The 15,200-nt window shown below is 41.8% G+C and overlaps 2 protein-coding genes across 3 annotated transcripts in view; both read right to left on the bottom strand.

Moving 5' to 3' along the window:
* Positions 1-15,200, bottom strand: part of LOC139063606 (oocyte zinc finger protein XlCOF6-like) — a 158,028-nt gene that overhangs the window by 44,710 nt on the left and 98,118 nt on the right. The window lies entirely within an intron of this gene.
* On the bottom strand, positions 493-15,163 carry LOC139063617 (uncharacterized). 2 transcript variants are annotated; one of them, XM_070546001.1, is made up of 11 exons: positions 14,565-15,143; positions 7,835-7,958; positions 7,360-7,594; positions 6,813-7,083; positions 4,553-4,727; positions 4,341-4,417; positions 2,807-2,987; positions 2,454-2,702; positions 2,200-2,371; positions 1,864-2,009; positions 493-1,768 (listed from the first exon to the last, which is right to left on the bottom strand). In XM_070546001.1, exons 5-11 carry the CDS (start codon positions 4,569-4,571, stop codon positions 1,656-1,658), a joined length of 957 nt encoding a protein of 318 aa, XP_070402102.1. In that variant the 5' UTR covers positions 4,572-4,727; positions 6,813-7,083; positions 7,360-7,594; positions 7,835-7,958; positions 14,565-15,143; the 3' UTR covers positions 493-1,655. The 2 variants fall into 2 exon arrangements, with proteins under 2 accessions (XP_070402102.1, XP_070402101.1); XM_070546000.1 differs by lacking the exons at positions 493-1,768; positions 1,864-2,009; positions 2,200-2,371; ... (1 more) ...; positions 2,807-2,987; positions 4,341-4,417 and having other exon boundaries at positions 4,567-4,727; positions 14,565-15,163.

Genomic DNA, 15,200 nt, shown 5'->3' with positions numbered 1-15,200 from the left:
TCAGCTGGCCAGAGAACGCCTTAGGATTTCTCCAGGAGCTGGCCCAAGTACACAGTTAAAAATCCAACTTGCAATCTGTTTGGAGAGTTTAAAGTTTTAAGTCAGTTGAACGTTTTAACTTGCAAAATGTTAAGTTAATACAGAAAAAACAGTTATAGTTGTAGACTGAACTTAAAATTGTATTGCAACTGGTTGCTTTACTTTTTAAGTTCACTGGACTTTTTTTTTTACAGTGTAGCTGGAAAGAGGGAAGTCTGGGCCTCTCTGTTTAGGCTGCTGCCCCCGGGACTCAAGCCTGGATAAGCAGACGAGAAAGGATGATCCAAACTCTTACCTAAATGTAGGTAACAGCTGTTCCAGGAGGCCACCATACATCTACTCCCTCTTCCAAACACACACATATATATGTGTGTGTGTGTTAATATATACGGTACATACATATGTATATGTGTGTGTGTGTATATATGTACATACAGTATATAGACACATATACACATTTTTTGCTTTTATTCGTTTATTTTATTTGAAACCATAAAATTTCACCATTGACAGATCAGTTCAAAAGAAATGTCTAACTTTTCTACAACTGCTGTAGCTGTATTCTTAATTTCAGCCCATAATTCTATAAAAATGTCATCAATAATTATTTTAATGATTTCACTAGTGTAACTCAAAAAATTTGAATATGGTGCAAAAGTTAATTTATTCCTGAAAAAGCAAAAGGATCCCAAGCCAAGAACTGAGTACATATGCATGACATGCGTGGAATTCAGATGTCATCTCTACTTCAAATCCTTGTTTTATTGATTTCATGTGATATTCAAAATGTTTGAGTTTGGATGTGGAGTTTTCAAAAGCTGTGAGCCATAATCATCCCCACTTTAACAAATAAAGGCCTAAAATATCTGTAATGAATCTGTCTCAATCATTAGTTTAACCTTTTTAGATGAATTACTGACATAAATTAAGTTCAGCACCTTATCCTAAAGTTTTCATCTGTGTTGTGTATCATATTTTACAAGATGCATGAATTATAAGACATACACAAAAAACACACTAATGTACGTTTTATAGGTGCATGTACAGGAATTGCACCACGATGCCAAAAGAGGCAGTGAATGTGTGCTGGAAGTTTCCTCAGGTAATGAGAAAGTTGGTAGCTGTTGTTGTTTCTTAGGAAAAATGGTTGACATTCACTTGTTACTCCTCAGGTAATTAGAAGACTGACCAACACCAGTACTCCAGTTTCTAGACACCAGTGCTGCAGGGGTTGAAATATATTGTGAATATATATTGACAATATGCAAACCTCTGGTCTGATAATTAAAAGGAAAATAAATTGTCTGAAGGCAATATGAAAAATTAATCTGGAATCTATAATCTACTTTATTTAAAATAAATTTAAAACACAATGTGCTCTTCAAAGCTATCTACAATCTCTTAAATGTCCTCTTTTCTCCAGGCGACACAAACATCTGGCCTACAGATGCTTTGTGAGTCGGTGCTGGGGTTTTATGGGGAGAGGGGTCACATGTTCCAGCTTGTGCTGTCCTGCGGATCCAAAGCGAACTCCCAGACACAGATGGTCAGTCTGTTGGCTTTAGAGATGCACCTGCCTAAAGCGAGACCTGTATGCAGCCCAGCCCCAGCGTCTGTCAGTGGAGGATGGTAGAATGTTGATGACAGGTGTGTTGGATCCTTTCTAAATACGGCTGGGGGTGGGGGACAATCTCTTCAAAGACATCAGCAATCAGGCTTTGCACATAGCCTGGAAGAAATTGAGTGCAAATATGGATATTTAATAATGCATTTCTACATTTCATAAACACAATTTTTTTTTACATTTTTTATTGAGTAACTTACATTGTGTTGTTGGCATCTCCACCGGCTCTACAGTGTGTCCTCTCTTTGCTTTAGGGAGACGTATGGCATACCTCCGTTTCCCTGTAGCTTTTCTTGCCTGAATGTGACTTGAATTTTCATTAAAATGCATCGCTGCCAGATATAATCTGTCAAAAAAAGCATAGGATGAGAATTTTGCTTCCTACATTTACTGGTTGCATCCAGATTGTCTACATCACACATGGTAGCACATTACTGTGCAGAACACTATACCTCTCTTACTTAAATGAGCTCCTTTAAAAACCAAAGTGTCTCTGCTTCCCACATGGTAGCACATGTAGATGTGACTAAACCTACCTGCACAGCCTCCCAGTGAGCGGAATTAGCACGTTTCTGGGCATGAAGCGCAGCACTACGCTGTGGAAAGCCTCCTGCGTTGAGGTCTGGTACTGCGAGATTAGCCGTGCAACATTTGTGAGAACCCTCTTATTAGTCAAGATTTTCTCCACTTTGAAAAGTGCTTTTGAACCTACAGACACAAAGCACAAAGTTAATAAAACTTCCAAAGTTATTTTGCCACTAAACATTGAGTAAACCGGTCAGGTACAAACCTGGTTGAAACCACTTCTTGCGATCTGTGCTCCGGCGGACTGGATGTTGGCATCGTGGGAAGAGAGGGTTGTCGTGGACGTGGATGTCTTGCATGTGGTTCACCATGGAAGTCCATTTGGCAACTTTCTCTGGCCCTGAGGACGATGATGTCACACACCAATACGCGTGGTTGCTGATTCCACACTGCCACTTCTTCACCACCTCACAGTCCTTATCTTTAGCCACTTTGGCCAGTTTCTTAGAAATACCTGGAGGTCATATAAGTGGTTTAAAAAAACATGATGTGTACATCTTTTTTATTTTGTTATGTATACTTGCTTCCCAATAGTTCAACTGCATAAATCAAACATACTTTTTTCTAAACGCCAGACATCGTAGTAGTGTGTTATCTTTTTCTCTTGGAGGAAGTTTTGGATCTGGGGATGATGGTCTGTGACAATGTAATCGACTGCCACACCCTTTGACTCCAAAAGCCCAAGGCTCCTTGAGAGTCCTTCTTTCGCCATGTTGTGGCTTCCACCAACCTCATTGCTCTGTAAAAAATAAAATAAAATAAAACAAACACCCACACACTGTCAGGCAGTTGATGGACACCACGTTTTGGTGTGTGTGAATTTATGGAGGAAATGACATTTTGCTGTGAGAGTGAAACAAAAACAGCCACTAATACTGCTCTGAATTGCCAGGCGTGTTGGGCAAGTTACTTCAAAACTGTAATGCATTATTTATTACTTGTTACCCTAATTTGAAAGTAATTCATTACATTACAATATTACTGATTTTAAAATGTAAGGCATTACACTACTTTTGCACTACTTTGTTACTTTCACCAAAACAACTTCAATATGAATCTGGTAATCACATCCAGTTGAAAGGGATATGGTATCTGAGCTAGGATTGCTGTTAAAAACAGTCAGATATGATAACAATTCTTTAAAATGATTGTTTATTAAATAAATACAGCAAACTGTTCTCTCAGCATGCTGCCATCTTATATTAACTGAGCAGGGAGTGAGGTGGTGGGGGCTCCAAGCCTATTTTGCCTTGGTCCCCAAATGCCTTGATACGGCCCTGGATGTGGGACTGACTTCTGGGGTGATCTGATTCTATCACATGTATAAATATTAAATGCTTATATATTATTGTTTTTCACTGGTAAAATGTGTATTGGGAATAAATCTACCAACTTTTTATTCTTTTCAAGCACTTTGTTTTGTTTTCTTGGTTTTAATTGAATCATTTCCTGCCCTTTCTCTCTCAAACCTTCCTGCATGCTGCATGTTTTCTCCGTCTTCCAGAAAAACAGTTTCCTAGATTTCCTACTTTCTAACTAATCAGACAAAGGGATCTACTGAACGCAAAAAAAGCTTAATATGCACTCCAGCAGCAATGAGTTGAAATAACCGGGGCACAGATTATGAACTCAGCTGAGGCAAAGCAGGTCAGAAAAGCACAGAAAGTACCAGAGAATATGGGCTGATATGAACGATCGCAAGTGAATTATTATGTTTTGGTGGAGCGATTTTGTGACTGTTACAGCGGCCGCGCACAGGACGTAGCTGGAATATTTGAGCCATTACTGCTGTGCACTGCGTCCTCTCTGCTCATAGAATGCCCGCAAAGCCGAGTACATAAATGACGTAATATATGTGGATACTGGATCTTTTTTGAATTTTTAAGAAATCCACGTCTTGATTCTGGGTTTAAAAATGCATTGTAATTACAGCGTTACTGACAACTGTACCGAGTAAATATTACCATTTTCTTTCCCTGTAATGCCTTACATTACCACATTACAGCAATAAGCAATGCATTACAGTAATTTTATTACTTTTGTACCACGTTACTCTCAACACTGATTGTCAGACGTGTTTGAACGCACTCACCTGTACAAGCTGAATGTCGATTATGCTGTTGTTCTCCAGATTCATCAAACTATAACTTCCATACTTTGCAGAGTGACCTTCAAATACAGTAGAGATGAATTACTAGAAATAGGTCATGTTAATGTTTGTTATATTAGCATGCTGTTACTGTGTTAAAGCACAATCTGACACAATTTAATCTGTATAAAAATTCTTATAAAACAGAGCATTACCAGCTGAATCTGCTCGCATGTCCCCTCCAACCTTGACTCTTTTTTGGCTCAGGATTCGTAGTTGTTCTTCTTGGTACTGCTGCCATTTGTGGATCACAGCTGGTTGCAGATAACTGTTAGAAAGCTTCTGAAAAGCTTAGTAGCTCATATTTTGCAGATGCATGGCTTGAAACACCTGCGAAATAAAATAATCTGCAAGGGCTCAATATATAACACTATCAACCAGGAGTGTTGGTTGTCAATATTTAGTCCAAGTAATAAACAGATGACAACATTCAATTTTCCATCAGAGTTCATGTAGTCCTCATCAAAGTGCCTATTTCAACAAATCCTCTCTGCCTTTGCCTCTCTGACACAGAACCACATATATTAGTCATAGCTGTCAAATTGTGACAGCATTTATTCGCAGCTTTACTCTTCTGATAAAGCGAGAGGCGAATCGATTTTTTTTCTTCTCCAGCACTCAGAGAGCACAGACGCTTTTTCTTCAGCTCCCTTATCTGCTTCCCCAAGGCTCTTGTCCTGTCTGCCTACAGAGCACTTCTCTGCATTTCTCCTGAAATCACTACTCTTTTTTGGAAATATGGACTTAATTAACTGGTCATTCAATGCGATTGATAAGATTTTTTCTACGATGAGAATGGAGAAGGGGGCTCCCACCTGTCCCGAGGGGACATTCACAGCGGGATATGCACTCGATTCTTGGGTGGTCTGGTGTATCGTGTGCCTCTCTCAGTTGTCCATCGAGGACGTGGAAGATTTGTGGATATTCGGCCTGATGATCACTGGATTTCTTCAGATTGGAGTGCGAGGATATCTGGTTTTCTGGAAATTTGGGAAGACGGGAGCGATTGGAGTGCAACCCGCACCCACGGAATGTGCCGCCCGGGCGGTGACCTCACAGACCGGGACGTTACTCGAGGTGAACCGTAAGCTGGACAATATCCTCGCGGCGTTGCCTGTGTTAGTGCGCAAGATGGATGTCATCTCGCCGGGCGGTGTGGGGATGTTTAGAACGCATAAATTGGCTTCACTGGTGGACATGAATGACCACTTAATAGACTCCAAGGCAGAGAGGAAAATTATCTCTGTCTGCCCTAAACAAAGTCTTGTTTATCCTTATCTGACGCCAAGCAGCCTCCAAGGCTGCCTTCAACTCACCCCCACGAAAGGAGGAATGCTAACAGATGCTGTGTCCCGACCTTCCCCCCGCCTTCAGATTGTGACTTTGGCTTCGAGGTCATCGACCTGCAGGAACTCAATGCGCTCTCTGTTCCTCATTTCTCCCTCCCACCTGTCGACTGCAGCTGGTGAAGCGCCGTAATGACAGCTCCCGTTGGAGGATTCAGGATCCCGCCCAACCCCACCTCCCCATCGGACTCTGATGTTTTGTATCTGTGATGTTCGTGCTTCTATGTTGAGGAGTTTTTTTGTATTATAGAGTTACTCCCCGCTGGGTCTAACTCTGCTATGCCTTTTTTTTTTACCTTACCCCAATTATCCTCATGTAACACCCTTTTCATCTAATGAAATGAGCGCCGTTATGGCTGCTCTCGTGACTGCCTGTACCTGTTTTTGTCTACATGTGTGTGTGTTTAACCTTGGTCAGGTTGTGTTCGCGGAGTCAAGTTCCTATGCTCTGGGTCGCTGGAGCGCTGGCAATAAAGCTGATTCTGATTCTGAATATGAGCGCCATTTCGTGGAGGTCTGACAGACGCTGAGTCAGTCCAATCATCATTATGCATAAATATGACAAAAAGAAATCCGAGACCGTGGTCTTGAGTCGGAAAAGGATAGAACGGCTTTTCCAGGGCAGGGGCGAGGTCCTGCCTCAAGTGGAGGAGTTTAAGTACCTAGAGGTCTTGTTCATGAGTGAGGGAAAGATGGAGCGAGAGATCAACAGGCGGATTGGGTCTGTGTCTGGAGTGATGCGGGTGTTGTACCGGTCTTTCGTAGTGAAGACAGCGCTGAGCCGGAAGGTGAAGCTCTTGATTTACCGGTTGGTCTATGTTTCTACCCTTACGGTCACAAGCGTTGGGTAGTGACCGAAAGAACAAGATTGTGATTACAAGTGACTGAAATTAGTTTTCTCTACAGGATGTCTGGGCTCTTCCATAGAGATAGGGTGGGAGGGTCAGTCATCCGGAAGGAGCTCGGAGTAGATTTGCTATTTAGCTGAGATGGCTTGGGCACCTGGCTAAAATGCCTCCTGGACACCTCCCTGGTAGAAAACATTGTGTTAGAATATACATTAGTTTACCTTTTGCAAATTAAAATAAGAAGAGCCGGTGAAATATATGGCAGCAGACAGCTGGATATTTCCTACAGGGGTGCTCCCCATCACTGGCTGGCTCTTCCATTTCTTTGAAAAACTGCAGTGATGGCATTTTTGGTGGACAGAAAGAAAGGTTCCTCGTCTGTAGGTCTTCACCTCCGACATGCGGCTGCATACTGGACATGTTTCGAAAAGTTCCATGAGGTTTTTCTCAAATACTATGTACTTGGAGTCTTTGTATCCTGAAGATGTATCACTGTTTAGAGAAATGACAAAATATATATAAATATATATATATATATATATATATATATATATATATATATATATTTATATAAATATATATATATATATAATATATATATATATATATATATATATATATATATATATATATATATATATATATATATATATATATATATATATATATATATATATAGTACAAGGTTACTTTAACATATATAATTAAACATAATCTATGTCAAAATAAAACATTTATATTTAGATGAAGTTAGAAGCAAAAACATACGTGGGCTCTGAGGATTCAGCAACATTGCTCATTGAGGGTGCTGGATCATAGATGGAGTCATGGGGTTCAGGTGTTAATGTGGAGATTTCACTTTCATCCTCTTCATCTAACCGAGGTCTTTTACTTGGCCTTAGATGAACAGGCCTGACAGGCGTTGGAGTACCAGGCCCCCATGGTGCATCAGCAGTGCTTGTGGCAACGCTCTTCCTTGTTATGTAGAATTCTGTTTTGGTACCTAAATTAAAATAAATGTGTTACTGCGACTTTACAAAGATAATAAGAGCTTTCCAGGATTTCACATAAAACCACAATGACTGAATGAAAAGCAAGTCCATGACTGTTGAGAACTCTAAAAATAACAAAGTAGCACACATATTATTCAATTTGTAATGCATATTGCATAAGCACATGTGCATTCATCGGAAAAGAACTACAAAACATCACATTTGAAATTAAAATGAGTTACGTGACAAACCTTTGCTTCGAAAACGATGACCCAATGTACCCATCGAAAGCTGTGTTGCTCGTGTCGAACGGTCTGGTGAGTCTGTTTGTGTGCTGGTATGAAGGCGGGATGTCATCAGTGTTTCGGATGTGCTCTAAATATAAGAAACATAAAATAACATGCAGTTTAAGTCAGTTGATGCAATCTATCACCACATGTAGGCTACGCTAGGACTGGAAATAACAGGTCAGAACTGCAAGCTTAGTCAGATTATATCATTCATTTTTTGACAAATTAAACAAAGTATTACTTTAACTGTGGATGAAAAGAATGAAATTGTTCTTATTTTCTGACAGAAATAAAGAAGTTAGTTTACTTTAGACTAAAGATTCATTTTTATTGCATAAAAAGCTAAAGTTAAAGAAAGGCTCTGTTCAAACAGTAAGTAATAAATTGAATTGTGTGTGCTGCAGAACTTTACAGATAAGCATTAGTGTTGTCAAAAAAATCGATACCTAGATATAAATCGATACTAAACGTGGTATCTAAATTAGATATTCCATCCCTGTGGTATCGATATTATGGACTATTATACACAGCCTTCTTCAAGTACACCGACACGCACGACAGCCAGATGCCGTAAAGCAGCCTCCGCCTCCCAGACAAACAGAAGAAGCAGACGCCGCATGGCTACGTTGCTTTTTCCCACGCGAGTTGTCTCTGATCCAAGTTTTGTCTGCCAAATAAATAAACAAAAACATAAACAGCGAATTTGGGAGGCGCTTCACAGACCAACTTAATTAGCATACCAAGTCTGACACGTAGTTGTATATTCACGCTTATGTGCTTAAAGGAAACTCCCGTTTATTGCAACCCGGACTTAATTTCTAGCATGCAGTACGTTTGTTTACTCCCGCTGACAACTTTGGTGCTACTTGGATTCCCCGGGGTATTTACATCCATCGGCGAATCGCCATCAGTGTATATCCATATAACGGGTGCGGACGGGCACCCATGGTGCAGCCTCGAAAGAAGACATTATCTGCACCAAAACATCTCAATGTCGAAAGGTTTTGTTAGGAATCATTAACATGATTCCCCTGTTCGTTTGGAGCGGGTCTGGGATTTCTAGGCGTGAACAGACTAGCCGCGGCTAATCTAACCGGCGCTTTTAATGACGTCACTGCCGTGCGCCAATCTGTTTTTATTAAGATTACCGGTAGATGTACCTTTGTCCTACTGTGGAGAAATTCGTTTTCTCCCTTTATTGACCAACAGAGTTGTTCAAAAGTACAGAACAAAACATATGGCATTACATCTTATGACAAAAATGCACCTTAAACAGAGTTTAAGCAGCAAAACATCACTCTGCAAATAGTGTATATATAGTGAGACAATTCATGATTTAAAGTGTTAACTTTCGCCAGTTTTTGTATGCACGTTTTAAAAAATGCTGATACTTGAAAGGTTTAAGCACTTTACACACTTAATTCTTAACATTTAATTTTTGCAATATAAATTGAGGAATGTTATTTTTTGAATAAACTTGTTCAATAAATTGGTGTTTTTAAATAGTATCGAAATCGAGTATCGAGTCCCCCCCCCCCCCCCCCCAGTATCGAATCGAGTTTGAAATTTTAGTATCGTGACAACCCTAATAAGCATACATGTTAAAGGAGTCATCGCCTGTTACTACTGTGGATATCTACATCATATTAACGTCTTTTTGGCCATAAAAATCATTTGAATTGGAAAAATAAATTAAAAAGTGCTTTTCTGACCCTTTTCTGTAAAGGATATGTTTTCTCGCAAGAGCACACGTGATAATGCAAATGAGAGGCTTATTGATTGGTTGAAGGAAGCTGGGGTGTTGACACCGTAGATTTCGCTTTAGTATCTCTCCAAAATGCGATGGGCAGCATCATTTGGAATCATTGGAAGCCCAAGGAAGGTCCCGCCTTTCTCGCCTCTGATTGGCTAGAAGGGCTTTACTAAAATTGGCAATTTCATTTAGCAAGTTTTGTAAAGAAAAAGAGAACTTAGCGCTGTAAAAACCATTCTGTAGTGTTTTGCAAAAGTTTTTTTTATGTTTCTTTAATTAAAAAAACTGAAAAACATAAAATGTGCACTTATAATAAATCTTGTTGCATTTATCACACTGTTTTATCTCTTGGCTCTCAAGCATTGAGGTTATTAAAGATGAGTACACAGGACAACCGTGTGCGCCTTACCCGGGTGATGGGTAGCAACTGACTGTATACCATTTGTTACAAATTAACATGCCCGTTCCACCACCTCGGCCAGATGCACAAGAAGTGTGGGAGAAAGTGTGGTTAACTGAGAGAGCAGATGGTGTAGCATTGTCACATGGTTTGATCCAGGTCTCAGTGAAAGCCAGTGCATCGAGTGACAGGTGGTTTGCATATGCGGTAATGAAGTCTGCTTTGTTTACAGCTGATTAGCAGTTCCAAAGTCCCATAGACAGGTGAGTGTCTTCGGGGGGAGTTGTGTGTGTGGAGCAGGTCTGCTCTCTTTGATTGCATTCGTTTCGAGTCTCATTATGGGAACGCCCTAGACGTGACCTCATCAGAAGCTCTTATTCCAGCTCTGATTGGCTGGAACAAACCCATCAGTGTGCAGGAGGTGGGAACCCTCCCCCTATACATTGGGCCGAGTCCTCACAGAAAGTTTATTCTAAAACCTCTTCTGGCTACAAACAGAAGTTCCCAAAACTCTCACTTGCTGACTCTGACTGGAGCTAGCTAAACTGTCCAAAGGAGGAGGGCAAACTCTACCGCTGGGCGCTTTGCTCTGGGCTTACAACTTAACACGAGGGAAAGCCTCACACTAACCTGTCTCCAAGCAGTGGTGTGAGTTGCCGACTGTGAGGAGTAGCAACACACCTTATAGCGGTCCATTTAGCAAACGAAAGTTCCCAACATATCTACCGTTAAACCAGCTACAGAGAGCAGAGCCACAATGCTTCCCCCACCTACACACACCAGGTTAGCGCTAGCTGTTATGACGGTCCCAAGATGGCCCCTGAGCACTGGCCGCGCCAGCGACGGGGAGTTGGTGTCGCCTGCCCTGGATCTGGACCTGCAGGACGTGTGCAAACTCACTGCAGAAAAGCTTAACATCCAGTGGCCCGAGGTCCAAGTGGAATTGGCATGCTCTCGCTATGATGGAAGAAACTGCCGAAGGCGAAACGGGTCAGGAAACAACTCCTCTCATCACACGATGCAGAAAAGATGCAAGGAAAAGAAACGGGATGATGAGGCCCTGAAATTATGCCTCCCCAAACCAGTACTGGTGCATCCAGTAACCACTCCTCCCCCTCAGCGCCAAATTTGGTCCAAGCTGCAGCACGTCTGCCCTCCACCTTCAAGACCCTGAAGGTGGAGAACCCACAGTCTGCTCCTACAGCATCTCATTTAGCTCCTGCTAAAGGACTGTGGAAAAAAGTGGCCCAATGCTGCCATCTCGAATTAGCCTCCACTCAGATGGGGAGGAGAAGGAAGCAATTAACCTGACAGCTTCCGAGGACACGGAGAGCAAGCTGCCACCAGCTGAGTGCTTGGAAGTTTGATGCATGAAAGAGGGGATGTTAGAACCTGCTCCACGCGCCCCAAAAAGACGGTGTGTTCTTCCCATAGGCAACCAAGGTGGCCTGGTGACATGTCACTCTAGCATGGTTTTATGTTAAAAAACATTAAAATTGTTAAAGCTGTTGTAATGATTTAAATTACATGTTATTTAATAACCCATAAGGTGTAGGATTCCATAGGAAAATATGAAATCCACCTTAAGGATATGTGAGGTTATTTTAAACCAGAAGATTGGAACTTTTTAATGCAGGGATTAGATAACAGCTTCGTATTCACTCAGAGACAACAGAAGAGAGAGAGTCGCGTTTAAAAGTTTAAAGATTTATTAAAACAAATTAAACTAGACTGACTTTAAACACTAAATGTATGGTGTAACTAAGGGGGATGAGACGGAGAATAGGGTGAGGTGTAATGTTGCTCAGAACCAGCAAAGCGATTAGTTCTGATGGGAACTGAAGGTGATATCTTCGCGCTAAGCTTTGATTAGGAGATTCATAAACACATTTGATGCCATTTTGCCGGCCTACATACCCTTAGCGGAAGTCCCCGTTAGAACAGGAACCGAAGCCGGTAGGAAAAGCAGTGGTTGCTGACCAGACCAGTCTGTGAGATACTTCCGGGTCACGACGATTTTGTTGGCGTCTAGCGAGACCCAAACCTGGGTCTTGATGGTTCAGCTTTTATTCTGAAAGTAACCGTTGCAGCAGTTGGAACAGCAACAGATTTTATCCAGCTTGTCGTTGGTTCTTTCGGCTGAAGAGGAAAGTTACGGATTGGCCGCTCCGACAACTTCTCTAGAACGCTTTGAACTGGCGTTAGAGATGACGTGGGCATAGTTTTATACTTCGGATGTTTTGGTTTATGGTTGAATGAAAAGATGACAGATTTACCAAGCACCACCAAAACCACGCCTCCATCAGATCTGGCAGATTCTGATTGGATCAGTGAAAGCAATGTGTCATGTCTTTTAACACTATGTGAGATCAGTCCTATTGGAACATTTAAAGACATATTACTCATTATATTCTATAGTAATTTATAATAAAGTAATTAATATTTTGATTTCACAGATTGGTCACATCTTATTTATTGACTTTGCGTGATTAGCTTTATTAAAATAGAGTTCTTTGATTAATTAAAAGAAAATACTCCATTCTTCATTCTTCTGTTGAGCTGAAAAGAAGCAGTTTATAAGCAAATGCATGAGACCTTGAGGCCATATCTCATGCAGACTAGTCCTGTGTCAGAGGAGAGGGGGAAATGACTTTTGGTGGAAAACAGTCTTTCATTCTGTTACACTGTCGCATCCAGGCAGTTTGCCGACGGTGCAGCTAAAAAAGTTGAAAGCAAAAGTTCAATGAATCAGGGGGCGGTGGCTCATTTTTCAAGCGAAACGAGACCCACCTGGTGTTCAAAAACCCCTGTCTCAAGCCTAAGCCCCCACGCTCAATGGAGAACCATGGCTCCTGCCCCCACGCAGAGGCCTGCTATATCAGGCACAAGGGGAGATTTTCCACCCTCACCCAGAGAAGTTGTCCCTCTGAGCCTGGCCCGTAAGCAGTCCAGCCTAGAGGCTGTAGGTCTTCCGCAAAGTGTCATTGAGACCATTCAGGATGCCAGAGCTCCCTTGACCGGATCTCTGTATGACTGTAAGTGGTCTATTTTCAAAAGGTGGTGTGAAGAGAAACAATAAATCTCTTTTGAGTGCTGCTCAGTGGTGGTCATACTGGCCTTCCTACAGGACCTGATGGATAAAGGGAAGGCAATCTCCACTATTAAGGTATATTTGGCTGCAATATCGGCTTGCCATACTGGTTTTATGGGGATGTCGGTTGGAAAACTTCCTCTTGTGTGTGGATTTGAGGGGAGTGTGAAGGCGAAGGCCTGTTTCCAAATATCTGGCCCACCATGGGACCTCCCACTGGTGTTGGAGGCCCTAATTACTTCTCCTTTTGAACCACTGGAGCAGGTGGATTTGAAGGTGGTTACTTTGAAAATGGTGTGTTTGCGTTTGCCTCAGCAAAACGTACGGGTGAAATACATGCACTTTTTATTCACTCGTTATACATCTGAGGAACACTGAGGTGACATTGCTCCCAAACCCCACCTTTATGCCAAAGGTGCTGGGAGCATGATCCCCTATTTGTTTGGCTTCCTTCTGCCCTCCTCCTTTCTCTTTGGTGGACATGCTTTGTCCAGTGTGTGCATTACGCATATATATGGACAGGACGGATAATCTGCGAAAGAGCAGTCCTGGGCCAAAAATCGGTTGGGAAAGCCCATCTCTAAAAAGGACTTTCCCACTGGATTGTGGGAGCCTTCTCTTAGCCTACGGCTCCAGAGGGGTTCGACCACCTGAGGGCCTTCGTGCCCATTCCTCATGGGCGCTGTCTACCCTGGTAATATGTGATCCGGCGAGCTGGACTTCCCCTCTCACATTTGTTCGGTTCTACAACCTGGATGTTACAACACCTTCATTGGCTCGCTTGGTGCTCAATTGGTGCTGTCTGAGCTGTGTGCATGTTATGTTGTGTTATGTTATTTGGGATAATCGGTTTCTGGATTATGTTCTGCCTCGCAATCTGAGAGTCAGTATTTTCCCATAGTGACACATGGAATGAATGCTATGAAAAAGAACTTTAGGTTACTAATGTAACCCCAGTTCTCTGAGTAGCAGGAGCGAGTGTCTCACCATGCCACCCTCCTTGCTAATTCGTAGCGAGGAAGAAGTGGACATAAAAAATGTCAGTGAGGTATCAGTCAGTGGAAAATCCATAGGCCATTTCATACATTTTTTCAAGTGAAAGTTGCAGGCGATGACTCGACATTTGAATTTCTAACATCTACTTATTTTTTTTAAGTTGACCTAAAGGCATGTTTTGAATCTACAGTTGAAGTTAAACATTCTTCCTTTAGGGAGCACTGTCTTGAAAACAGTAGAAGCTTGAATATGCAGCAAGTACATTTTCGCTAACGCAGTTTGTGCACGTTTTAATCCTGCAGCAAAAACCAAACTAACCCCTCCGTAATTTAGCAATAACCCTTGTGTTGATAGCAGCCTGGGCCGTTGATTGTGTTGGTTTATGCATGCCCTCATGAGGAGTTAGAACAGGCAGAAGAAGAAAAAGGTGAAAGGTTTATTTTGCACTTACAGCCTGTGCGCTGGTAGGCGATCGTCGTGACGGTACAGATCCAGGTTTTAAGCATAACTTTGAAGCAAAACCACCAATGTAGGCCCCGTAGTTGGTAAAGTCACTCTCGTAAAAATGATTTGAACAAATCACTATTCCACCGCTGTAAAGCACTGGTGGTTTTCCAAAGACAAATTCCAGCCATTTCTTCTTCAGCTCTTCTGACTTTGGTAAAGAATGTAACGTAGATTTTTGATCTCCGCAAATAATACAAGCCCGTGCGCGTTCAGCCATATTGCAAACTATAGACATATGTTTGTGTTGCAAACCCAGTAATGCTAACGGTTAGCCACGAGACGAGTCTGCATCGGTCTGCATAGATTTTGGCTAGCAACTTCAAGGTGCATTACCGCCACATACTGGAGTTGGAACCAGGAAATTAAACACTAGGAAATACTAAACCTGCTGGAGTTGGAACCAGGAAATTAAACACTAGGAAATACTAAACCACCAAATAATTAAATAACGTCAATTATAATAATTCCATCAGCTACACGAATCACTGATTTCTCATCGCTAAAGAAACAGCATTCCTTTTGTGAGCTCCAGTAATCCAGTTTGTGTCCAGCATTGTCTAAGAGCGCCACTCAGTGGGTT

This window comes from Nothobranchius furzeri, chromosome 17 (genome assembly GCF_043380555.1).
Source record: "Nothobranchius furzeri strain GRZ-AD chromosome 17, NfurGRZ-RIMD1, whole genome shotgun sequence".
Taxonomy (NCBI): Eukaryota; Metazoa; Chordata; class Actinopteri; order Cyprinodontiformes; family Nothobranchiidae; genus Nothobranchius; species Nothobranchius furzeri.
This window is presented reverse-complemented; position numbering and strand designations above follow the sequence as displayed.